The sequence below is a fragment of the Schistocerca piceifrons genome, chromosome 2 (assembly GCF_021461385.2).
Source record: "Schistocerca piceifrons isolate TAMUIC-IGC-003096 chromosome 2, iqSchPice1.1, whole genome shotgun sequence".
In the NCBI taxonomy this organism is placed as follows: domain Eukaryota; kingdom Metazoa; phylum Arthropoda; class Insecta; order Orthoptera; family Acrididae; genus Schistocerca; species Schistocerca piceifrons.
In genome coordinates this window covers 719,822,072-719,849,937 of record NC_060139.1, presented here as the reverse complement: position 1 = coordinate 719,849,937, position 27,866 = coordinate 719,822,072, and the positions used below count along the sequence as shown (strand labels likewise).

Sequence of the window (27,866 nt, the reverse complement as noted above, 5' to 3'; positions counted from 1 at the left end):
TTTATATAGCTAGAACAAAGTTAACTATTCCAAGAAATCAAAGTTCATAGTCAAAACTGGCATTGAAAATTTCACTTGTCCTACATAGCTAGAACAAACTCCCTGATACCCACAAACCATAAGTAAACACCATTAATTGCCAAACCAAAGAAAACAAAACTCTAGTCCATATGTAATTTTCATTAACAGTAACTTACATATGCAACTAAATCACAAGACACTACACCAAATAAAAATACTTCTTAAAAATATTACTATCCAACCAAAACCCACCTTACAAAAAAGTCTGATTTAGCAGAAAAAGGTAAAACTAATGAATGCATCTGAAGCCAGTTAAAAGAGATTGCCGTTTGTCAGAATCATAAGTACCATACTGAAATGTAGATAATAAGTACATCTACTAATATAAATCATTTAAATTTCCATACAGTGCACTGAAAATTATGTTTTAAGAGAAACACACAAAAATTGTATAGTAGGTGTTAGTGGGTAGCATTGACTAATTAGAAAAGATGAGAATGTAGCTGTTGATATGCCATCACACAAGCAGCTGAAAATATGCAGCAGCATAGGGAACTATTGTGCAGAATGCTGCAACATATAACGGATTGTTGTGTAAATGCAAACTGTAGTGTTAGCTGCTTGTCTAACAACTATCATAGAAATAGGAATATTCTAAAAACACTCCAGCAAGGGTTTGAAACAGTCTCTTTAAGAGTGATAGCTGTGAGAGCATGACCGAGCTGTCATGTTCGTACTTAACCCAGACCTCAGGCTACCCAGCAAATCAATCCGTACCACACCAGTCTTTTCCCATTCATGTTAGTCAGCTTTGACATCCTGCTGTCCAACTGTAATATTGCAATCTAACCTAGACTTCAGGCTATACTGTAAATTGAGGTGACAAAAGACATTGGATACTTCCTAATATCCTGCCAGACCTCCGTTTTCCCGGCATAGTGCAGCAACTTGTGGTGTGGTGGACTCAGCAAGTGATTGGAAGTCCCCTGCAGAAATATTGAACCATGCTATATCTATAGCCATCCATTAAGTGTTGCTGGTGGAGGATATTCTGCACAAACTGACCTCTCAATTATGTCCCATAAATGTTCATTGCAGTTCATGTCAGGCAATCTGGATGGCCAAATCATTCACTCAGATTGTTCAAAATATTCTTCAAACTAGTCGTGAACAGTTGTGTCCCATTGACATGGTGCGTTGTCATCCACAAAAAATTCTCTCATTGTTTGGGAAAATGAAGTCCATGAATGGCTACAAATGATGTCCAAGTAGCTGTGCATAACCATTTCTAGTCAGTGATTGGTTCAGGTCCATGTGAACACAACCCACACCATTATGGAGCCACCACCAGTCTCCACAGTGCTTTGTTAACATGTCTTTATAGGTCTTGCCACACTCCAGCCTTGCCATCAGCTCTTACCAACTGAAATCAGGATTCGTGTGACCAGACAACAGTTTTTCAGTCGTCTAGGGTCCAACTGATATGGTCACAAGCCCAGGAGAGGCATTGCAGGTGATGTCGTGCTATTAGCAAAGGCACTTGCATTGGTTGTCTGCTGCCATAATCCATTAATACCAAATTTAACCATACTCATCTAATGGTTACATTTTTCATACGTCCCGAATTGATTTCTAAGGTAACGTCACGCAGTGTTGCTTGTTTGTTAGCACTGACGACTCTACGCAAATGGCACTGCACTCTCGGTCGTTAACTGAAGGCTGTCAGCCACTGGGCTGTCTGTGGTTAGAGGTAATGTCTAAAATTCAGTTTTTTTTGGTATACCATTGATCTAAGAATATTGAATTTCCAAAATGGAATGTCTCGTGCATCTAGCTCCAAGTACAAGTCTGCATTCGAAGTCCGTCAATTCCCATTGTGTGGCCATAATTGTGTCAGAAACCTTTTCACGTGACTACAAATGACAACTCCACAGATGCACTGCCCTTTTATACCTTGCATATGCAATACTACTACCATCTGTATATGTGCATATCACTGTCTCAAGACTTTTGTCACCTCACTGTAGATCTGGCTGTTATAATAGTCAGCTTTCTTGCATTTATGTTCATTGGCTTCATAAAATCACAACCAAACTATATCAGTCCAAATTGCAAATTAATCTAGACCTCAGTCTGTATTACAAATCCGTCTGTACCGTAGCCAGTTATTTTCGATTCACATTTTTTGCATTTGCTAACTCGCAACCAAACTATAACATTCCAGTTTAATCCAGACCTCTGACTATGCTATGAATTACCGTGTCACCACATCCACATTTCTTCTGTGCTAATTTGCACATTTACTGAAAGATATGCTACATTCTTCGGTTTGTGGCACTAGTTTCTAAATATTTTGCAAGAGATGTTATTGAAGTCTCCAGTTAGCATTGCTGTCTCACCTCTGGTCCAGACTAATACTTCAGTTTAGTCAAAAAGCCACCATTCATTAACAAACAAAACTCTAAGAAACTAAAAAAATCCACCCACTCTCCCTAAACCACCACCTGTCCTCCGAAAACGACTCACCCAGCAACTTAAAAAAAAAGCAAATAACACTAAAATTGACACAAATAAGATCATCATATAGTCTTTCAAAATAAACAAGAATAAACAAAATCTGGCAGCAACTTTTGTCAGCTTTGTGCACTTGCCATATTTATAGCAATGCATATATTCAGCTAGCACACCATAGAGCTGCAAAAACTTAATGATGCTGGTCATATCATTTCCAGAGCAACTACTAACAATTCCAAACCATAAAACAAAGTACTCTTCACTTTCTAACTTCAGCTGCAACTACTGACTAAAAAAATATAAAACATGACAAATTATTATAAAAACATTAAAAGTCCACACTAGAGTGCACCTCCATATATTACCAAAAACCTTCTTCAAAGTCGCCACCCAGCCATGATGTCACACAACACTATATCGTAATATCACAAGTTAAATCTAAGCCCTGATACCGTATGTTTCAGTTGACTCCAAACTGTTGTACCAATTGTCTTTTTATCTTGACACATTGTTCAGTTGTTCATTAAATATCCCTATTTACTTTTCACATAAAATTCAGTGTAATGTATTTCCAACATGCAATGTGCACCATTTGTGGTATGGTCAGCTCTAAGTTCTTTCTTTTGTAATAAATTTGAGGGAGTCTGCCTGAGTGCATCACTGAACCCAAGATACCTCTGAGTAGATTTTTCTGTGGTAATGAAGTGTAAAAAATTTTAATACTGACATGTACTGAGGGCAAATCTGACTTTCTGTGATGAGGACCAGCTATCATCACCAATTACTTAATTCTGTGGAAGGAGAAAATGTCAAATGTCATGGGGCTGTGTGTTCCAACACACTATTCCCTGCAATCTTCCACAGTCCAATGGTTAATGCTGCTAGCTGCTGATGCAAATGTTCTAGGTTTGATTCCCAGTGCCCACCTGTGATTTTTCTGTAGCAGAAAATCCTGGAACGGAGCCTAACCAGCTTCATCAGATCAGATGGGAAGCTGCTTGGATAAACAAACAGTGAAAATAACAGGCAGGCCGCAAGGCTTGCACCAAGTTAGTAACCACATGCATTTACTACTGGCTGTCAGAGCCTGATTCTGATTGTAGTTTTGCACTCATAGTGCATTAATGTTGGTGAATGCCCAGTCATCAGATTTTATTTTGTTACTGACATAACTCTCCAAAGCTCTTCTTGCCACAAGGTCTTTGAAGTAACTTTAACTGACAAGTGATCTGTTTTCACATCACCGTGTACGTCCTCATAAAATTGTTTTAAGGTGCAACAACTACATAAATACTCTGGTATCCAAAATTAAAGCAACAAACTACTATTTTCCTGTCCTGTGTCTAATTCACAATATAATCATTCAGACTGTCAACAGATGTTGTTACGATAGTGTTCTGCACGGAAGATGGCATTCCTATCAACAGACAACTGCGCCAGCAATGATGTCAGGGCACCTATCAAGCAGGGTATTGTTTGCAGGGTAGTCCCACTCCCACAATCGCTGTGTACAGTCACAGACAGTGCAGTGTGACACAGAGAAGATGCCTACAGACTCTCTGGTGTGGAGGGCCACAGAAAGAATGGAAGCAGAAGATTCACAAACTGATGTGGCCCAGTGGCTTAATGTGAATTGTTCTGTTCTTTCCCAGAAGAGGTAACAGTTTAAAGAGACTGGAACTGTTTCCCAGAGACCAGGACAAGGCAGACCATGTGTGACATAAGAAAGAGTGGACCATTATTTGGCTGGAACTGCATGATGGAACCACCTTAATACTGCACTGCAACTGGCATCTGACCTCACAGCATCTCCTGGACGTGTTGCATTGAGGCAAACGGTGTACAGAAGGCTTCAGAAGAGTAGCTTTTATTGTTGGAGACCTGCAGTCTGTTTACCTCTGGCATGTCTTCACAGAAGAAAACGTCTAGAGAGGAGCAGTCAGCATGCTACCTGGATGGTCGATTGTTCTTTTCTCAAATGAGTCCCGTTTGGTCTGGAGAGCGATTCTTGATGGATTCACATCTGGAGGGCATGTGGAACACGATTTCGGGACCCAAACATTGTGGAAAGAGACCAATACTGAGGAGGATCCATAATGGTGTGGGCAGGGGTTATGTTGACCATTCGAACACCTCTTCCTGCAATTGTATGGGTGAATCAGCAAGATTTAACTGCTGTCAGGTATCGTGAGGAGATCTTGGGGATCTCATGCACTATTGTTGCAAGGTGCTGTGGGGACAGACTTCATATTGAAGGACGATAATGCTCGACCTCATAGAGCATGCGTCGTTGATGTTTTTTTGGAAACAGAGGATACTGCATGCATAGCGTTGCCTGGTTACTCTCCAATTTGAATCCCATAGAGCATGTCTGAGATGAATTAGGGAGATGGGTTGCATCATGTCAGCATCAACCAACCACTCTCCAAGTCTTGCGAGCAGCTCTGCAGGAAGAATGGGCACTATTTCCTCAACATGAGCTGGATGACATCCTTTACAGCATGTCCCATTGTTGTCAGGCCTGTATTGGTGCCATAGGTGGTAACATCCCATACTGAGCACATTAACCAGTTGTCAGAATGTGTGTGCAAATCCGTTAAGATGAAAAAAAATGAAGAAAATTTTTGTCTCCTATTATGCATGTTGCAGTTGATAACACTCTGTAGTCTTTACACTGTTTCTACTTTACAATCACCTGTTTGTACTGCTTTGTGGCAAAATAAACACAACCTTGCAAAATTTCCTTTTGTTGCTTTAATTTTGGACACCAGTGTAGTCAAAAATTTATGACAATTTGCTTTTAGTGGATGAAGATGTTCCGAATCTGGTTGACAGAATGGAAGTTTATTTTAATATCCTTGGCCCTCATCATCATCATCAGTTCTACTTACAATGAGAAACAGGAACTGCAAATGTTTATCTCTCTATGTTCTCTCTTTTTCTTTCTTTCTTTCTTGTTCTCTTTGTTTTCTAAAGTGTGACAATGTGAGTATGCTGCCGTAATGAAATTTCACTGTCGTAAGCACCATAGCAAAGAGATGAGCTCGTAGCCTGGTGAACAATTATTTCAGTCCCTGCTACAATAAACCTGGTTTATAACTTTACACTTTTCATAAGTGACTATGACAATGAGTGCAGAATTATGCTCTAACGAACAACCTGAATTGTTGTTTCTCACAATCTTTGTTGAATCTTTTCCCTACAAAAATAGCCTTTTAGCTATTACTGCTTGTGATCTAACATTTAAATTACACATACGAGCTATACAGTTACATGCTTTGTAGTAAGTGTGGAAAGTGAAGTGGCAAACGCTGACCAACATTTGTAGTGTGCGTGGTTAGCTTTGTTGTTGTCTGAACGCATACATCTCATCTGTAAAATGTGTTATATATGTTGCGTAGAAATTCTGATGATTGAGTTAGGCAAAAAGCCTGGGGATCACACATATACATGCAGATTTGATTTTATTCAAACATGAATAATGTCTCCACATTTGTTGTTTTCATCTTTCAGGTAAAGATGCAGCACTAGAAGCAGTCCGACTTCAGCTTGATTCACAGAATGAATCCCAGCCAACAGAAGATATGTGCAAAACATGTTCTGAGTATGGAGAAACTGAAAATCATATCCAAGTGGAGGAATACCATAAGAAGGTACAGTTCACAGTTTTAAATCCAAGACGTAAGAAAATGTGTAGAAAAGAGTAGATCACTGTTTACGTAATTGAGGAGGCAGTGAATAGTGGACCTTGTGCCACTATTGTCACCTGAGACTGCCATCTGACTGGGCCAAGTAGCACTCTTGAGTAGGGCAGCTAAATGAGTTGGAGGGGGACCTTAAAGTGGAGAGGGGAAGGAATATGAAAGGTGAACCAGCAAGTAGCTTTGTGTAAGGGCAATTTGGGGGATAGAGACTGCAGACAGTAAGTTGAAGTTGTTGGTCATTACTGAAAGAATTTCTACTCTATCAAGCCACAGTTGGATGTTGTGTGTGGCTGGGATTAAAAAATTTCACAAATCATGTAGAATGCGGGTGTCAAGGATTTGATGGATATAACTAGGGAGACAGATTCCATAGAGAGGTTTTGGGAAGGGCTTTAGTGATACAAGAAGGAACTGCAGTTAAAGTCATGATCAGTTTTGCAATGTTGAAGGGCAGTTTTTTCTACACTAACAAGCTATGGGAAAAGACCAGTTAGTAACTATGTTCCTAAGTATTATGAGTAATACATTGTGACTGACTTTAGCAGCTGCTTCACGAGCAATAACATTTGAATTCTCTCCACCTTTGTGTATGCCTTTGGAACTTAATCTTCCACTGTCCCAGTCCCCACTTTCCTCCCCCATTTTCCTTCATTACATTCCTACTCTTTTGTCGACATATCAGGCTTTCATTCCCTTTCTCCTTTCTGTATCATTTTTTTATTATGTCATCCCAGCCCCACCTCTACATGATTGAGGAAACTTCTCCAGTCAGATGACAGCACTGAGAGCCGAGAGAGAGAGAGAGAGAGAGAGAGAGAGAGAGAGAGAGAGAGAGAGAAGCAAGCTTCATCTGTATTTATTTATATGTTGTGATTCTATTCCAAATTTTCTAAGGAATGATCCCCTCTACCACCTCCACTGCCACGATTGCCACAGCCACCGACGACACTACCACACGTTTCTAGTGTCAAAGCATAGCAATTATCCAATCTTTAAATTTGGCAATTGTTTAGTATTGTAAGTTAACAGAAAAAGAATGACGCAGTGCACAGTTACAAGGAGAAAGAATTTGGTTTCTAGTGACATATTTTAAGAAACATTAAGAGTTGTATCCTCCTTGGCTGTTTCAAATGGATGAACAGTGTGGTAGTTATGCAGAAACGAAGAGACTTGTACAAGACTAACACTGAGAACAATATCATACCAATCTTCAGACTAAAAACTGCAAGCAAAACATCCTTTCTCATCTGTCCCACAAATTAGATACTTGACTTTCTCAGGAATGTATCTGATGATGTTCGTAAAATTTCTCACTTTACATAAGAGTGAAGCTAGTCTCATTCAAAAAATAGAAAGACTAAAATTTCCCAGTACTCAAGCTCATTGAGCTTATCATCTTTATAGGAAGTGGTGAATGAGAATTTGAGAGAGAACATAAAATGTAAGTGTGTCAAAATAGTTACAAAAACTGCACCATCAGAGGTACAATAATCCTCCATGGTCAGTCTTTCACTGATTCAGTGATATCAAATACTCAAATTCTCTGTGCCATGAAATCCAGTCTGGATAATCAGCAACATTTGTAATACACAAAAATATTTTTTATTTTTACAAGAAGAGTTGTGAGACTGCTAATTGCTCCTTCTGTCACATTCATTTTGTATTTTAGTATTATGTCAATAATGTCTTCATCTACAGTGATCTCAGTGGTAATGTGTTAAACTGGAGCAAGCTGAAATACCTGTCATAATTTGCCTAACCCAGGAAAAGGAGTATCAGTATTTGGTGTTAAGTCAATAAATTCTTCACAGGCTTAATTTGGGAGTATCAAATTGACACTCAGCATTGTTTTCTGAGGGCAAAACATTGCTGTAGACATTTATACATTCACCTTACAATAAGGTCTGGCCCGACAGCCATTCTACCATGCAGTTTGGAGTGTTACCAGTGCCTGTAAACTTTGGAGATGGGAGTTTATTTTATAGCATTTACTTCCCTCCTGTCAGCAACTATGATTTATCTCTTGCCAATCTGTAACTAAAGTGTGCCATGGGTTTGTTTATGAAGTAATTTCACAATTGAAATATACTGTAGTATATATTTTCTTACGTTAAAGACTTTATTATTTTTAAAAAGAAATGCTTATTCACAGTTTGTGTGTCATTGTGTCATACTAATGAGAGAGTTCCTGTTTCCTGGTTTAGATATGCATTTGTTGTATATTTTTCAGATGCTTGAGTTCAAGGCTGCATTGGAACAGAGGGATAATATTGTGCAGAAATTGTCAGATTCACTAAAAGATGCACTAAGAAGCCGTGATGAGTTACAGTTAAAAGGAGAACATCTAGCTCTTGAAGTAGCATCATTAAATCACCAGCTTCAGTCTACAAAGGAACTTATACAGTATCAGCAATGGAACACAGGAATCAAACCTGATGATTATATTCTACTAAAAAATGAGGTGATATTTGTAATGCAGTTGTCCAGATTTGTTTAACAAGTTTTCTATGTGTTAGATTTTCTGTATGTTACAAAGATAAACATAACATATGGCTATGATAAAACTTAGATTGGAAAACTGATAGTGTTTCATCTTTCAGCACATTAGTGTTGTGGAACAGGAATACCGTATTTACTCGAATCTAAGCTGCACTTTTTTTCCGGTTTTTGTAATCCAAAAAACCACCTGCAGCTTAGAATCGAGTGCAGAATAAGTGGAAGTTCTGAAAAATGTTGGTAGGTGCCGCCACAACTAACTTCTGCTGTCGAATATATGTAGCGCTACACAGGCATGCTTTGCAGGCACAAAGATAAATACTGGCGCCAAAACCTCTGCGGTAAATAAATTTAAAAAAAAAAGGTGGAAGACTAGCTTTTTTTTCCTCAGTCCCGAGTTTCGACCACTGCATTTTCATACATTATCCATCGAAGTAAATACAAATTCCGTATTGTTCATCTTCGAATGTTGCAGCGTGTTAATGTACTACGAAAATCTGACTGGCAAGACTGTTAGGGATGTTTGTGTCAATATGGCCAACTCTACGTTCTGAATTTTTTCCTACCTGTGAGAAGAGAATGGTTGCTAATAGGAACTTTTGTGAATTGTGAATCACATGCAGTATTCTCTTCACCATAAGAATAATACAAATATAAACATTTTGCCATGTATTCTTTCGTGTTTGCTGCTATCTCATTTAAATTCTGTCTGCCTAATAAACTACGAAACTAGAGTGAGACAACAGCAAATGCGGAAGAATATACATATCATGTCATGTTTATATTCATATTATTCTTATGCCTAATAGTGATACAGTCAGAAATGAAACACGGCAATTGACTAGATTTTTAAATCTAAGTTGACTCTAATATCTGTGCAGAATGTAATGTACTAAAGAGGCGTCTGAAAAAATTTTCAAACGGAGAAAAATTTTCGCTAAACTCTCGTTCAGAACATCTTCTATCATACGCAGTCTATTATTTGGTTCTTGTTGATCATTATCAAAGAAAGCAGCAGTGTAAGTAACAACAAATAGCAGTTTCCCCCCCCTCCCTCTCTCTTCACGCAGCGGTAGCATGCACAAAAGCAAGCCATGCCGCGATCGGCGACAGGCCGTAAACACTCATTATCAGAATGCGACAAACAATGCATGACACAGTACAGTAATGCATCTTGAGCTTAGAGTGACGTAAACACCTATAACAAAGAGAATGGCACTTATCAGATCAAAGAAAAATAAGCAATCAATTCAAACCAGACAAAGTACGTGAAAAAGGAAGGGTACCTGTATAAATACGGACAGACACATAGCAATGGCTACCTGGTTAAGCTTAACTGCTATGCTTACGTCTCTAACCAAACTACTGTAGCTGTATCGTCATTCATTCGACCTAAATTGTGTCTCATATTACAATGGACCAACTTTGTTTCTATTTGGAGGTGCGGCCTAAAACTTTTCTCTCCCCTTGAATTTCGAGTCTCAAATTTCAGGTGTGGCTTAGATTCGGGAAAATTTTTTTCCCCTAATTTTGAGCCTAATTTTTCAGGTGCGGCTTAGATTCGAGTGCGGCTTAGATTCGTGTAAATACGGTAACTTGTTGCAGTTTTCTGAGATCCTACACTTATTCACACAATATTTCCTGCAAGTCAGGTTCAAGGAAAGCCATTAGAAGTGAAACACTCCAGATTTTGAAGCACAAGTAATTTGGTTTTATGGACAAACGGTACACCCTCTGTGACTGCGTAGTGTCTGATCTGCACAGATAGGTGTATTCTCATCCCTTGTGACTGCATTGCTTCATAAAATGGAAAAATTTTGTATTGTGATTATGATGACACAGGGGTAAATTATGTAATAAGCACTTATATTTTAATATTTTGTATGTGTGGAAAGGCAGAGGGGGGTGGTGGGTGTGGGTGTGTGTGTGTGTGTGGGAAGGGGGGGGGGGGGAGAGAGGTGAGGTGGGCAGGGAGGAGGCAGAGGATTGTGAAAAGAAAAAAAAAGTGCTAGGCTGGAGATGAGTAGATTGTGTTGGGGGCAGAGCTGGGGTGAGGTGAAAGATGATGAACAGAGAGAGAGAGAGAGAGAGAGAGAGAGAGAGAGAGAGAGAGAGAGAGAGAGAGAGGTCTAGCTTTTGTTGCATATACGTCTAATCCTATTAGCAACACATTTTGGAGACAGTATGCACATATATCGCTAAATTTACCTACAAAATTATATCGGTGTGTGACTTGTAGATCACAGGGTATGATGCCACATACACTGAGGTGCGTGAAAAACTGCCACATCATGTGTAACAGTTATATATATTACTTCTTTGCTACTAACTCTATTCATGACATCTCTCTCTAACAGTATCCACATATGCTGCTGAATGTTCTTACATAAATATATCATTGTATGACACACAGTTAAAGAGAAAATGCTGGATGGAATGTAACAATATTGTGAAAAGGATGTTGCTACTCACCATATAACAGAGATGCTGAGTCGCAGATAGACACAACAAAAAGACTGTCACAAAATAAGCTTTCGGCCAACAAGGCCTTTGTCAGCAACATGCACGCACGCATGCATGCAACTCCCGCACACGAGACCACAGTTTTTCATAGCTGAGGCCGGACTCTTGCTTCAGCTGCCAGAGACTGTGGTCGTGTGTGTGTGGGGGTTGCATTTGTGTGTGTGTGTGCGTGTGTGTGTCTCCATCTGTCATCTATTTTTTACAAAAGCCTTGTTGACCAAAAGCTTATTTCGTGAGAGTCTTTTTGTTGTGCCTATCTGCGACTCAGCATCTCTGTTATATGGTGAGTAGCAGTTATCCTTTCCATAATATTGTTACACAGTTGAAGAGATATGATGTCACAAGCACTGAGATAAGTGTAAAAATGCTACACTGTGCTTGAAGTTTTAATACATATATTCTTTACTACTAAGGCACTCCTACAGTCAAGTCAACTTAAGGAAGTCCCTGACAAATGGCAGTGCTTTTGACAGCTCTCAACTGTGAAGTGCAAATGGCTGCAGGTGAAACTGGTATCCATCTATAGAACTATAGAGACATTTACAGAACCGTGTTGCAGACATGTGAAGCAGCTACGCTTAGCATGCAGAAACTTCATCTGGATACTGTACTTATACATTTATGTATTATGTATATTTTTTTGTACAACTGTTTCATAATTTCAAAGATGTTTTTCACAAATCCGTGGTAATGAAATCTTTTTGATACTTCACTGCAAAAACAGTTCATTTTTTGTTTTCGTTTCTAATAGAAAATTGGCAAAATCAATGCCTAGTCAGTGCCATTTTATTGTCTAGTATGGTGCACATAAAATAATCATGATTTAAGCCTAAGTTGTGAGGGTTCTGATGTTGGAACAGTATGTAGTAGTGGTTGTAAAGCTAGTGGCTACTACTGTAATAAACTGTTGTAGTGTAAGTCATGTGTTACAACAACTGTTTATTACAAAGCAAGTCACAAATATTAAGTACACAGAACACTTATAACCAAGATCCACTCGTTGTTTTAAAACTATGAACCCTGGGTCTTACCACTGTGGAATGACTTAATGACACAGATAATATTACTATATGTGTAACCACAAAGGAGAATAACTGTGTGTAGCCCCCTGAGCAGGGGGAGCAGCATTTTTCAGTAGTTGCAGGGGCAGTGGACTGATCAGACCCAGTAATGTTAACTACACTCCTGGAAATGGAAAAAAGAACACATTGACACCGGTGTGTCAGACCCACCATACTTGCTCCGGACACTGCGAGAGGGCTGTACAAGCAATGATCACACGCACGGCACAGCGGACACACCAGGAACCGCGGTGTTGGCCGTCGAATGGCGCTAGCTGCGCAGCATTTGTGCACCGCCGCCGTCAGTGTCAGCCAGTTTGCCGTGGCATACGGAGCTCCATCGCAGTCTTTAACACTGGTAGCATGCCGCGACAGCGTGGACGTGAACCGTATGTGCAGTTGACGGACTTTGAGCGAGGGCGTATAGTGGGCATGCGGGAGGCCGGGTGGACGTACCTCCGAATTGCTCAACACGTGGGGCGTGAGGTCTCCACAGTACATCGATGTTGTCGCCAGTGGTCGGTGGAAGGAGCACGTGCCCGTCGACCTGGGACCGGACCGCAGCGACGCACGGATGCACGCCAAGACCGTAGGATCCTACGCAGTGCCGTAGGGGACCGCACCGCCACATCCCAGCAAATTAGGGACACTGTTGCTCCTGGGGTATCGGCGAGGACCATTCGCAACCGTCTCCATGAAGCTGGGCTACGGCCCGCACACCGTTAGGCCGTCTTCCGCTCATGCCCCAACATCGTGCAGCCCGCCTCCAGTGGTGTCGCGACAGGCGTGAATGGAGGGACGAATGGAGACGTGTCGTCTTCAGCGATGAGAGTCGCTTCTGCCTTGGTGCCAATGATGGTCGTATGCGTGTTTGGCGCCGTGCAGGTGAGCGCCACAATCAGGACTGCATACGACCGAGGCACAGAGGGCCAACACCCGGCATCACGGTGTGGGGAGCGATCTCCTACACTGGCCGTACACCACTGGTGATCGTCGAGGGGACACTGAATAGTGCATGGTACATCCAAACCGTCATCGAACCCATCGTTCTACCATTCCTAGACCGGCAAGGGAACTTGCTGTTCCAACAGGACAATGCACGTCCGCATGTATCCCGTGCCACCCAACGTGCTCTAGAAGGTGTAAGTCAACTACCCTGGCCAGCAAGATCTCCGGATCTGTCCCCCATTGAGCATGTTTGGGACTGGATGAAGCGTCGTCTCACGCGGTCTGCACGTCCAGCACGAACGCTGGTCCAACTGAGGCGCCGGGTGGAAATGGCATGGCAAGCCGTTCCACAGGACTACATCCAGCATCTCTACGATCGTCTCCATGGGAGAATAGCAGCCTGCATTGCTGCGAAAGGTGGATATACACTGTACTAGTGCCGACATTGTGCATGCTCTGTTGCCTGTGTCTATGTGCCTGTGGTTCTGTCAGTGTGATCATGTGATGTATCTGACCCCAGGAATGTGTCAATAAAGTTTCCCCTTCCTGGGACAATGAATTCACGGTGTTCTTATTTCAATTTCCAGGAGTGTATAATGCCCGTGCTATTTGAAACTGCAAAGGGGTAAAAGTAAGGGGAAACTGTAGCCATTAGATTTCCGTAGGCTCTGCAGCTCTTGTGTTCCGTTTACTCTCCTCAGTCTTGAGCTTAAATTTTGCGAATAAAAAGTATTTGTTGGTGGTTAATGCATTGTTCTGGGACAGAATAAGGCTAAAATACAAAATTTTAAAAATTGTAGTAATTCACCAAAATATTAGGAGATGTAGGACATTGGACATGAGGACATGTTACATCAGGGCTCCATTGTGTTTTTATCCTAGTCATTACATGTTTTCAGGAATTTCTTCAACAGATTCTTATTATAAACTGGCAACTGAAATACATAATTATACTGATGTAAGTACCTCAAAATGTTATTATTATATAGTAATATATGAAAAAACATTATTATTAGAAGGAAAGTTGCTACTCACCATATAGAGGAGATGCTGAGTCACAGATAGGCATAACAAAAAGATTTTCACAATTATAGCTTTTGACCATTAAGGCCTTTGTCAGTGACACACACCAACACACACCCACACACACACACACACACACACACACACACACACACACACACACACGTGTAAGGTGAGTTAATGCTGTCACGTTGTCACCAGATTTTCATCACAGTTTTGCTCCACACTATGGGAAGGTAATCTAACCCCCCCTTACCTACATCTTATGCTTCTGCGACAAAGGTCAGAACTGCGGTGCCTAGCATTGAAATCATGCAATTTTCTTATGGAAGGCCAAAGAAAACAATTTGATGACACCACTGCTCGTAATCAACGTGCAAAGGCCTCAAGGGGTGTCATAAAGAGCATGAATCAAACCACCCCTTCCCATGGGGCATTCATTTGTGCACATTTTACATTCGAAAATGACAGTTTGGAGTGTGATGTGCAATATGGTTAGGTTGGTAACCTTTGACACTACTGACACCCCCAGAATGATTCTTCCTTTCTCTAAGGACATAAGGGGATGCAGTCCAATTGAACATGATGTCATCCCCCTTTGGAATGTAACCTGACAACAATTTTTGCTTTGGTATACAGGATGATATCACTAGGAACTGTTCAAAACCATTTGATGAAATCTGAACGTAAACCAAAACAGGAAAGGTCCTTTTTCACATCCTCCTGTGATGAATGCATGGGTGGGGTGCAGCATTGACACATGTGTGAATAAAAATACAAAAGGAACCTGTAAGACACTGCAGTTTGGTAGCACCTCGGTGCAACCTGCAAACCTGTCGATGCACTTTGCAAATATCTCTTCATTGAGGCACCAATCTCTACTCGTCAGAGGGATAGGCAACGCTTTTGACACCCTTAGGCTTTGCATACAGTCAGCAGACACTACTGTTGAGAGGGTTGCTTTCTGCCACTAAGGCTGTTATTGAATTGCCGAAATGGGATGCTGGGAGGGGCTGGGGTGTCTGAGAGAGACATTTTGCTATTTTATTCATGCACATGTCATTGTCACACAACCTGGTGCAAACGTCACATAAGGACACTAAAAAGCATAAGCACACTTTTCTGCTTCCAATCATGTTTGGACTTCGTTGAATGGTTTTGAACAGTCCTAGTGGATCTACTACGTAAACCAGAGCAAAAATTGTGGTCACAGTACACTCCAAAGGGGTGAGATCATGTTCAATAGGTTTGCTGCCCCTTGGTTCCTTAGAGAAGGGTTGAATCATTCAGAGGGTGCCAGCAGTGTCAAAGGTTGTCACAGACATTGTCCTGTTACACATCGTAACTTCGTCCCCACCACTTCCACAGTGGTGTTCTGCCATCCAACCAGTGTATGCATTATCCTTGTCCATCCCTATTGCACTCCACCATACCCCCCTCCCCCCCTCCCAACCCATGTCCCTACAATTGACCTAGATCCTCCTAGTACCATCTACTCATTCTGTCACAGAAATCTCCTATCCCATCAAAGACAAGGCCACTTGTGGAAGCAACCATATGATCTTCCAACTTGTCTGCAACCTCTGTGCCACTTCAATGTGGGCATAACAACTAACAAGCTGAAACTTCCTGGCAGATTAAAACCATGTGCTGGACCGAGACTCAAACTTGGGACCTTTGCGTTTCGCGGGCAAGTGCTCTACCATCTGAGCTACCCAAAGATTTGCCCGCGAAAGGCAAAGGTCCCTAGTTCGAGTCTCGGTCTGGCACACAGCTTTAATCTGCCAGGAAGTCTCATATCAGTGCACACTCCACTGCAGAGTGAAAATCTCATTCTGTCAACTAACAAGCTGTCAGTGCACATAAATTTCCAATGCCAAGCTGCATCCAAGAGACAGTGGGACCACCTGGTTCCTGACTGTGCCATCCAATATTATGTGCTTGACTGCAACAACTGTGCCATCTGAATTTTTCCCACTAACACTAGAGTTTTTAAGTTATACAGGTGAGAACTCTCCCTGCAATATATCTGTTGTTCTTGAATCCCCTGGTCACAACCTTCACTAGTCCCTGTCCTCTGTCTCCTTCCCTGTACCCACTCCAGTCCTATACATGCTCACTATCCTCCCGGTGCAACTGCATAGTCTATTCCCCCTCTCTGTTTCTCATCTCTCCCCTTTATCCCTAGCACAACCTCTCAATGCTGCACCTACTAGCCCATTATCCTGCATACACCACATCCCTGCACCCCCCCCCCCCCCCCCAACACTAGCACAAGTAAACAGAAGCATCTTTCTTCACTCCTACCATGCTATCCCTTATGCCTTGTGCTTCCTCTGTACTCCCACTACCAACTCCAGCAAAGACCACTGCTCACGTCAGATGCAGCCATAGTCAGGTGTTAGCAACCAGAGATATGAGTGGCCTTGTGTGTGTGAGTTGTACTTGTGTGAATATGTGAGAGTTTTGTTGTCTTGTGTCTGATGAACGACTTAGTACCGATAGCCGAATAATATCTACATCTTTTTCATTGTGCCTGTCTGCCATTCGATGTCTCCTCTGTGGAGTGAGTAGCCATCTAGCGCTTCATATTGCTGTTATTCCACCCTGGGTTTTACAGCATTTCTTGTCATCATATTTTAGATATATGCTATCTGGACACCTCTAAAAAGTTCTGAAGTGTGAGTAGTGCTCTTAGTGACAAGAAATGACAAGTTCATCATCCAGTAGTGGAAATTATATTTAATTAAGATAACTTTGTCACAAATAATGCTCTTACTCCCCTAAACATTAAATTCTGTTTAAAAAAGCTAAGGGCTATATTTCATTTAGTTTCTTGAAAACTTGGACTTTGTATTTCTATTACACTTATAATAAATAACAGCAATAATGGTTCAGTGCCAATCAACAGTGCATACTGACTCCAGACAATATATTATATAGTTTCATATTTTAAAAGTTAATTTTGTTCCACGCAGTATTACCATAAACTAGCGATGCACTCTGTCTCCCTCCTTCCCTCCTCTCTCCATCCACGTGCAAATGATACTGCCTCCAACTCTCATCTCTCTCCTACAACGTAAGACAGTGTCTGTTCTTCTTGCCCTGTGGTGTGCAATCTCCAATAAAATAGTCCATAAAAAGTGATGTAGGTATATGTGATTGTAAAAGCAGCCCATGACAACTGAAAGTTATTTATTTTGCTTTTTATCCATGTACTAAAGCAACTTGTTTTCCCTTTAGTTCCCAGACAGACTTACAGATTGCCCAGAAATGCCATATGTACAAAGTACATGTAGTACAAAATTTTAAGTGAGTGCACATGATGGAGATATGATCCTGTGAAATGTGTAGTGATGTTGTAAATTAAGGGACTGGTTACGGTTTATTTTTGCTTTTATTTTCATGTGCATTACTCTGATGTTACTGATCTTATTAGTATAAGATCCCTTCATTACTTAGTTTTGCTGCATATCACCTTTAGATCTAGAAAGGAGGAGAAGGAGAAGTTTGAGTTTCTGGAAATAAAGACTATAAGTATAAAATAGCAACAAGCAGGAGTCAATACAGTTATGAAAGGAATTAAAAGAAAGAAGTGCTGTGTACTTAGTAATATACCTTGAATAATTTACACATTGAGTTTAAAGTCCTGCATTTGATATGTTACATTCCATCCAGGATTTTCCATTGTATATCATACGTCTTAAGTAGTCATGTTCTGTTTAACCTATTGCATCTGTCTGGGTATCTATTTGAATGAAGATATAGTGGTGTTACAGCAGAATGCTCTGGTTTTCATTGAAAGATGCAGCCAGACACACAACCACCTCACTTTAGACCACGATCTCATAATGCAGGGGAACATGAACAGATATGCCGTGGATCAAATGTAGACCAGAACTACTTGAAGATTATAGTTAAAAACCTTAAACATGTCATACAGCTCTAAAAAAAAAATGTGTGTGTGTGTGTGTGTGTGTGTGTGTGTTTTGATTTTAGTCTTTCACAGAAAAAGTGGCTATTCAGCTTCCTCTTTTGCTCCCAAAACCTTTTCATTTTTTTAGACTGTGCCCGTTCTTTGTTGGTTATAATGTATTTTTTCATTTAAATGGTATTAGTTTGAGACTCGTTTCAGCTTCTAAGAATTGTCTTTTCTTTTCTGTTCTCATTGTTGCAGTGTTATATTTAATCAATTTAAGTCATACCAGATCTCTTTGAACAAATTATCCCTGGTTTTATTTTTCCAAAATTGTTTGTCTGTTATTGGTGTGCTGCTCAACTTGAACAATGTTTTGCTTTTGTATGTTGCTTCAGGCTTAATAATGGAGTAGGACTGTTTAAATTTGGCCTTCATTGCAAGTGTTCTCTTCTTGTAGGTTGGCCAGGTATTTCATTGTGCTTGCTTTGATTTAGTTGTTCTGCTTTCTGTTGTTGGTTTCTTGTTTGTGTTCCCGGTTGTTATCCACCAAGATATTTTAACTTACGTACAATCTTACTTTATTTGTTGTTATTTAGTTGAACAGTCTGTGTTTCAACCTTCATGTTTGGCATCATTTCCATTTCTTCAAGTGAAATTTGCAATCTAACTTGTGCTGCTATTTTTTAAACTACTCCATTTTGAAATTTAGCCTCTTCTGCATTAGTTATCAGTAGTGCAAGATTGTCTGCAAATGCCAGGCAATTAACTTTGGTGTTTTTTCCAATTTTGATGTTTGGTTGACATTTCTTATTCCATTCTCTCATGACTTTCTCCAGTGCACAGTTAAATAGTAATTGTGAGAGACCATCACTTGGGTGATGGCCGGTTTCAATATGAGTGGCTCAGTATACTTAACCTATAAATTTACAAGATTGTACTGGGAGTAATGCCCCCACATTTTTTATTCTGTTCTCAGTATCAGTTGATGTTAGGTTAGTCTACTTTCCTGCTTCGCTGATGCAAGTTGCAGCCCTCTGCCACTAGAGGGATCCCAATTGTAGCATGAAACATAGCATTGTGCAACATAATTATGTCGGCACATGAGAAACAGTGTGCTGTAATTGAATTCCTGACTGCAGAAGAGTTCATGCAAACATGGTGTTTTTTGACAATGAGATGATAAAAACAATAGAAGTTGAAACAAACATGTATGCAGGACTAAAATTTTGCGAAATGAATAAGAAATAGTCTATGAAAAGGAAGTCTGTGTGGCAACAGTAGTCAATAGTAAAGGTACATAAAATGTACTTGTTTTTCTCTGTTATTTAGCGTATGAGTGCAGTGAAGTTGCCAAAAATAAGTGACTAGTGGTCAAAGAATGCATTTATACATACTTCATGGATAAGCGAGCTAATCAGTAGAGACAGATTTACTTCAATTTTGTGTATGTTCAGGGTTGCCACAGGTTCTGGAAATCAGGGAAATCAGAGAATTTTTAACACGAAAGGGAAACCAGGGAAATTTGAAATAAATAAATAACACTGTGTTGTGTCAGTAGATGAAATGGTTTGTTTACTGAGGTGTCATGCACCGTCGCTGGCTAGATCCAGCCGAGTATGTGCGCACTTCCCTACTCCCTCATTACTACTGCTTCTCTCCTTCCTACCAATCCCCTCACTTGTAGTCAGTGCTGTCACCACTTCTTGGCAGTAGCCTAGAAGCTGCCAATGAGAGGTAGGGAGGCATGAGGAGTGGTTTGTTTGGATATTATTCTCAGAGACTATAGACGCAGTGGCCGGAGACGGCGGTCATGTGTGCATGAGTTGTGTCTGAGTGATTATGTGAATATATGTGTGCTCTCATTTTCTAACAAAAGCTATGACTGAAAATTTATTTGTAAGAGTATAGTTGTCTTTTCTATGTGCCTTTTTGTGGCTCAGCAATCTTTGATACAGTGAGATGCTACCTATCCTCATTATTATTGATTGTCAGAGTATTTGAACAAGTTATCTGTTACATGGATTGAACATCTTGGTCTCATTTCATCAACATGTTGTCTGTGACTCGTGAATAGCTGGCCACATGAGTGGATTTCTGTGACGGGCCAAAACTGCAGGCCATTTCTGTGGGTATCTGTAATGATTGGGCCTGCTGATCTGTAACACATTTGGTTCCCATTGATGTGCAGGCCCTGCCTGTTAGATCTGGTCTCATCAATCTGCACACAGTCCGGGTCTGTTGTGTGTGGCATAATGCAGTGTATTTTCGTGGTTTATCCATGGGCTCAGGATTGCTGTGCTCCTCAGTAGGCCAGAGGCCGTGAACGATGGATTTCAGGAACTGTGACTGTCTGACCGCAAGTAGATTGTACAGTGTGGTGTTTTATAGACATTTTATTTGTTCTAGTACATTTTGGCACTTCAAAAGTAGTTTATATGTTAGAAAGTATGGACGATAAGAAGAAGAAAATTGTCAGTCGGTGGTTTGTACAGTTTGTACTCATATATTTCTCAAAAGAAAAGTCACAAAATACCCGTAACATAATAGATATAACACAGGGAGTAATAACTGACAATAATTAACATAGTGGAACCATCATTTATTAGTGGTCACCTACAGTGGCATTTTATACAGTTCTTCCTCACCTTATACACTTCTTTCAAGAGGCCTACTTTTTTCTGAGGTTATTTCCGAAATCGGTGAAGGTATTTTAAATCTACCTTGCAACTCCAAGAAAATGAGTATTTTTGTCTCCAAATGTGTTTTATTTTATTGAAATAAAAAACATCAGTGGTCTTAATGAAACACATATATCATTTGGCTTGCTTTCTGCATCTAAAAACAGCTCATTACAAAAGATGCTGATGTTAGTACTTAATATTTTTGCTCGCATCGGGAAACACCACCTGCTTGCAAGTTTCTTAGATATGCTTATGTCTTAATGTACCCTTGAGATCTCAAAATTTGTCAGGGAAAAATGCTGAAACTTGAATCAGGGAATTTTGCTTAGGGAAATTTGTGGCAACCCTGACATTGCACTTTAATGACAACATGAAATTCATAAAACAAGGTCACTGAGGACATGATCCACTCCACAAAATTAGGCCTTTCTTAAGTTCTTTCGTCACAAAGTGCAAGAATAACTTGAAACCACAGGTGAACCTCACAATTGATGAAAGAATATGCCCCTTCAGAGGCAGAATAGGATTCAGAATGTATATGAAAAGCAAACAAAATAAATATGGAATCAAGATTTATCTACTGTGTGACTCAACAACATGTTATGTTTTGAATTGTGGGATATACACAGTTAAAGCAAACAATGTATGTAACTCTGTCTAGTCAGTAATTGGGAGGTAGCATGGAGAGTGTTTTGGCAAAGCACACTGCATTTATATGGATAGGTTCTACACAGGCCCTGCCGTGTTGGACTATCTGTGGCAGAATAAAACCTTGAATGCAGGCGCTGTAATGAAAAACAGGAAGGGTCTACCTGATGAAATGAAGACTGTGAGGCATGGGAAGGGGGAAATCATGTTTTTGGAGGTAAGAATATTTACTTGCAGTAAAATGAAAATCAGCCAGGGATGTGTAGCATCTTTCAGCCAAACATTGAGCAACTTCAACTGTCCCTGGTACCAGAAACAAAGAAGAACAAGTAGAGAGATGTAAACCAGATGTTGTAATAGACTATAACAAGGGTAAAATTGGGGTAGGCAGGGTTGACCAGCTGTCGAGCCATCATCCTTTCTGTCGGAAGACATTGAAATTGTGGAAAAAAAATTTTCTTTCACTTATTTCTTTTAGCAGTAGTGAATAATTGGGTTGTGTACAAACAAACAATCAACCAAAAAGACAACATCTCTGGTGTCCTTCATTAAGGCCTTAGGTAAGCAGCTAGCAACTGATGGTGGTGTGGAGGGGCTTCAGGATTCACAAGATGGACCATCACCAAGCGTATACAGAGAGTCTGTGTGACACTTTCAAGGAAAGATCCCAGTTGCAGCATGTAAAAAAAATTATTGGAAATTAAATGATAATTAAATGGACACCCTAGCTGCAAACAGGCATTGATTTACTTCATTTGGGACATGTTGAAAATGTGTGCCCCGACCGGGACTCGAACCCGGGGTCTCCTGCTTACATGGCAGACGCTCTATCCATCTGAGCCACCGTGGGCACAGAGGATAGTGCATCTGCAGGGACTTATCCCTTGCACGCTCCCCGTGAGATCTACATTCCCAACATGTCCACACCACTACATTCGTAGTGCGCCTAATAGATGTTTGCCCATCATACTCATTACTCGTGGCAGATTAATCTACCAAGTCCCGTACGAGTTCGGGCATAGCATGTGCGTTCGCACAAGAAGGTCAATGGCCGGGAAGCCATATTTTAACTATATATGACAGTAGTATCTGTTCCCGATAGAACAGTTACAGTGGTTGACCATGCAGCTTTGCTAGAAATGAAATGATAATTAAATGGACACCCTAGCTGCAAACAGGCGTTGATTTACTTCATTGGGGACATGTTGAAAATGTGTGCCCCGACCGGGACTCGAACCCGGGATCTCCTGCCATGTAAGCAGGACTTGGTAGATTAATCTGCCACGAGTAATGAGTATGATGGGCAAACATCTATTAGGCGCACTACGGATGTAGTGGTGTGGACATGTTGGGAATGTGAATCTCACGGGGAGTGTGCAAGGGATAAGTCCCTGCAGACGCACTATCCTCTGTGCCCACGGTGGCTCAGATGGATAGAGCGTCTGCCATGTAAGCAGGAGATCCCGGGTTCGAGTCCCGGTCGGGGCACACATTTTCAACATGTCCCCAATGAAGTAAATCAATGCCTGTTTGCAGCTAGGGTGTCCATTTAATTATCATTTCATTTCTAGCAAAGCTGTATGGTCAACCACGGTAACTGTTCTTTCGGGAACAGATACTACCGTCATATATTATTGGAAATTGCTGTAAAGTGTGTGCAGATACGGGGAAAAAAGAAACAGGGAAAAGAGTAAGAAAAGAAATGGGATGGTGGTGTAAGCAGTGTAATGATGGTCTCTCCTTACCTGACTATTTCAAATATTACCATACCTGAATACATTATGCTTGACTTTTTTTAAAAAAAAAAAAAAAAAAAAAAAAACACTGCGCTTCTTTCTTGGATTTTTCTTCTATGCACATTTTTTTCAATAAAATATTTTTTTTTTTGTGCATGCTTACTTCTTTCATATATTAAAAATAATGAGTTTTAGAAGTTAGAATTTTTCTTTCTTGGTAAAATGTTTGACTAGTAGGATTCTAGAAAAAATATCATTTACATTCAGAAAAAAAATGTATAACAGCAAAAGAAAGAAGAAGGTTCATACTTTAATGTAAATTGTTGTATTTTCTGCATGACTTCTATAAAAACTCCTTGAAATTGCTTGAAAAGTGTCGGTCTGAAGGGACAAAACATGTTCAAAAAATGGTTCAGTGCGAAAAGTGTTGAAGGTGATTGAGATCTTTCCAAATATGCTGTATTATTTATTACATAATTTGCGCTGTAATTCCTTTTCCTGTTGGAGTGGAATAGTGTGTTTCTTCATGGCATTGACTTGATTCATACAAACCCTGTCTTCCACATTTAAGCTCTCAGGTTTTCAAATCTCATCTGGTGAGTTCCCCAACAATCAGTCTTTCCTTTCTACATCTACATCTACATCCATACTCTGCAAGCCACCAGACTGCTTGACTCCTCAGTGAACGTATGTTCTTGAAACTTCAACAAAAGCCAGTACCGAACTATTGAGCATCTCTCCTGCAGAGTCTTCCACTGGAGTTTATCTATCATCTCCGTAACGCTTTTGCAATTACTAAATGATCCTGTAACGAAGCGCGCTACTCTTCGTTGGATCTTCTCTCTCTCTTCTATCAACCCTATCTGGTACGGATCCCACACTGCTGAGCAGTATTCAAGCAGTGGGCGAACAAGGGTACTGTAACTTACTTCCTTTGTTTTTGGATTGCATTTCCTTAGGATTCTTCCAATGAATCTCAGTCTGGCATCTGCTTTACCGACGATCAACTTTATATGGTCATTCCATTTTAAATCACTTCTAATGCGTACTCCCAGATAATTTATGGAATTAACTGCTTCCAGTTGCTGACCTGCTATATTGTAGCTAAATGATAAGGGATCTTTCTTTCTGTGTATTCGCAGCACATTACACTTGTCTACATTGAGATTCAATTGCCATTCTCTGCACCATGCATCAATTCACTGCAGATCCTCCTGCATTTCAGTACAATTTTCCATTGTTACAACCTCTTGATATACCACGGCATCATTCGCAAAAAGCCTCAGTGAACTTCCGATGACATCCACAAGGTCATTTATGTATATTGTGAATAGCAATGGTCCTATGACACTCCCCTGCGGCACACCTGAAATCACTCTTACTTCGGAAGACTTCTCTCCATTGAGAATGACATGCTGCGTTCTGTTATCTAGGAACTCTTCAATCCAATCACACAATTGGTCTTATTGTCTATATGCTCTTACTTTGTTCATTAAGCGACTGTGGAGAACTGTATCAAACGCCTTGCGGAAGTCCAGAAACACGGCATCTACCTGGCAACACGTGTCTATGGCCCTCTGAGTCTCGTGGACGAATAGCGCGAGCTGGGTTTCACACAATCGCCTTTTTCGAAACCCATGCTGATTCCTACAGAGTAGATTTCTAGTCTCCAGAAAAGTCATTGTACTCGAACATAATACGTGTTCCAAAATTCTGCAACTGATCAACGTTAGAGATATAGGCCTATAGTTCTGCACATCTGTTCGACGTCCCTTCTTGAAAATGTGACAGAAAGTTGGCTGAAACCAGATGTAAACAGTAATGAAATTCTAAACTCAGATTGGAATGTATACCACAGAGACAGGCTGGACAGTGAAGGAGGAGGCGTGTTTATAGTGATAAGAAGTGCAATAGTATTGAAGGAAATTGATGGAGATCCGAAATGTGAAATAATTTGGGTGAAGGTTACAGTTAAAGCAGGCTCAGACATGGTAATTGGATGTCTCTATAGGCCCCCTGGCTCAGCAGCCATTGTGGCTGAGCACCTGAAGGATAATTTGGAAAATATTTCGATTAGATTTCCCCACCATGTTATAGTTCTGGGTGGAGATTTTAATTTGCGGGATATAGACTGGCACACTCGAAACGTTCATAGCGGGTGGCAGGGACTAAGAATCCAGTGAAATTTTTTAAAGTGCTTTATCTGAAAACTACCTTGAGCAGTTAAACAGAGAACCAACTCATGGCAATAACATATTAGACCTTCTGGTGACAAACAGACCCGAACTATTTGAAACAGTTAACGCAGAACAGGGAATCAGCGATCATAAAGCAGTTACTGCATCAATGATTTCAGCCATAAATAGAAATATTAAAAAAGGTAGGAAGATTTTCCTGTTTAGCAAAAGTGACAAAAAGCAGATTTCAAAGTACCTGACGACTCAACACAAAAGTTTTGTCTCAAGTACAGATAGTGTTGAGGATCAGTGGGCAAAGTTCAAAACCATCGTACAATATGCGTTAGATGAGTATGTGCCAAGCAAGATCGTAAGAGATGGAAAAAGAGCCACTGTGGTACAACAACCGAGTAAGAAAACTGCTGCGGAAGCGAAGGGAACTTCACAGCAAACATAAACATAGTCAAAGCCTTGCAGACAAACAAAAATTATGCCAAGCGAAATGTAGTGTGAGGAGGGCTATGTGAGAGATGTTCAATGAATTCGAAAGTAAAGTTCTATGTACTGACTTGGCAGAAAATCCTAACAAGGGAACCTCCCCATCGCACCCCCTTCAGATTTAGTTATAAGTTGGCATAGTGGATGTTGTTGTTGTTGTGGTCTTCAGTCCTGAGACTGTTTGATGCAGCTCTCCATGCTACTCTATCCTGTGCAAGCTTCTTCATCTCCCAGTACGTACTGCAACCTACATCCTTCTGAATCTGCTTAGTGTATTGATCTCTTGGTCTCCCTCTAAGATTTTTACCCTCCACGCTGCCCTCCAATGATAAATTTGTGATCCCTTGATGCCTCAAAACATGTCCTACCAACCGATCCCTTCTTCTAGTCAAGTTGTGCCACAAACTTCTCTTCTCCCCAATCCTATTCAATACCTCCTCATTAGTTACGTGATCTACCCACCTTATCTTCAGCATTCTTCTGTAGCACCACATTTCGAAAGCTTCTATTCTCTTCTTGTCCAAACTGGTTATCGTCCATGTTTCACTTCCATACGTGGCTACACTCCATACAAATACTTTCAGAAACGACTTCCTGACACTTAAATCTATACTCGATGTTAACAAATTTCTCCTCTTCAGAAACGATTTCCTTGCCATTGCCAGTCTACATTTTATATCCTCTCTACTTCGACCATCATCAGTTATTTTACTCCCTAAATAGCAAAACTCCTTTACTACTTTGAGTGTCTCATTTCCTAATCTAATCCCCTCAGCATCACCCGATTTAATTTGACTACATTCCATTATCCTCGTTTTGCTTTTGTTGATGTTCATCTTATATCCTCCTTTAAAGACACTGTCCATTCCGTTCAACTGCTCTTCCAAGTCCTTTGCTGTCTCTGACAGAATTACAGTGTCATCGGCGAACCTTAAAGTTTTTATTTCTTCTCCATGGATTTTAATACCTACTCCAAATTTTTCTTTTGTTTCCTTTACTGCTTGCTCAATATACAGATTGAATAACATCGGGGAGAGGCTACAACCCTGTCTCACTCCTTTCCCAACCACTGCTTCCCTTTCATGCCCCTCGACTCTTGTAACTGCCATCTGGTTTCTGTACAAATTGTAAATAGCCTTTCGCTCCTTGTATTTTATCCCTGCCACCTTCAGAATTTGAAAGAGAGTATTCCAGTTAATGTTGTCAAAAGCTTTCTCTAAGTCTACAAATGCTAGAAACGTAAGTTTGCCTTTTCTTAATCTTTCTTCTAATATAAGTCGTAAGGTTAGTATTGCCTCACGTGTTCCAACATTTCTACGGAATCCAAACTGATCTTCCCCGAGGTCGGCTTCTACTAGTTTTCCCATTTGTCTGTAAAGAATTCGCGTTAGTATTTTGCAGCTGTGACTTATTAAACTGATAGTTCGGTAATTTTCACATCTGTCAACACCTGCTTTCTTTGGGATTGGAATTATTATATTCTTCTTGAAGTCTGTGGGTATTTTGCCTGTCTCATACATCTTGCTCACCAGATGGTAGAGTTTTGTCATGACTGGCTCTCCCAAGGCCATCAGTAGTTCTAATGGAATGTTGTCTACTCCTGGGGCCTTGTTTCGACTCAGGTCTTTCAGTGCTCTGTCAAACTCTTCACGCAGTATCGTATCTCCCATTGCATCTTCATCTACATCCTCTTCCATTTCCATAATATTGTCCTCAAGTACATCCCCCTTGTATAAACCCCCTATATACTCCTTCCACGTTTCTGCCTTCCCTTCTTTGCTTAGAACTGGGTTGCCATCTGAGCTCTTGATATTCATACAAGTGGTTCTCTTCTCTCCAAAGGTCTCTTTAATTTTCCTGTAGGCAGTATCTATCTTACCCCTAGCATAGTGGATAGGCCTTGAAAAACTGAACACA

The 27,866-nt window shown here is 40.5% G+C and overlaps 1 protein-coding gene and 2 non-coding genes across 3 annotated transcripts in view; 2 read left to right on the top strand and 1 right to left on the bottom strand.

Annotated features, from left to right (window-relative positions):
• The window catches only part of LOC124775796 (A-kinase anchor protein 9-like), a 517,018-nt gene that overhangs the window by 90,120 nt on the left and 399,032 nt on the right, over positions 1-27,866 (top strand). Inside the window, exons 4-5 of the mRNA XM_047250627.1 lie at positions 6,049-6,188; positions 8,470-8,700. Coding sequence (XP_047106583.1) covers positions 6,049-6,188; positions 8,470-8,700 — 371 coding nt within the window. The remainder of the gene's footprint in view (positions 1-6,048; positions 6,189-8,469; positions 8,701-27,866) is intronic.
• On the bottom strand, positions 22,315-22,389 carry Trnat-ugu. The gene has a single exon. It is a non-coding gene; the product is annotated as a tRNA-Thr (tRNA).
• Positions 22,952-23,026, top strand: Trnat-ugu. Its single transcript has one exon. It is a non-coding gene; the product is annotated as a tRNA-Thr (tRNA).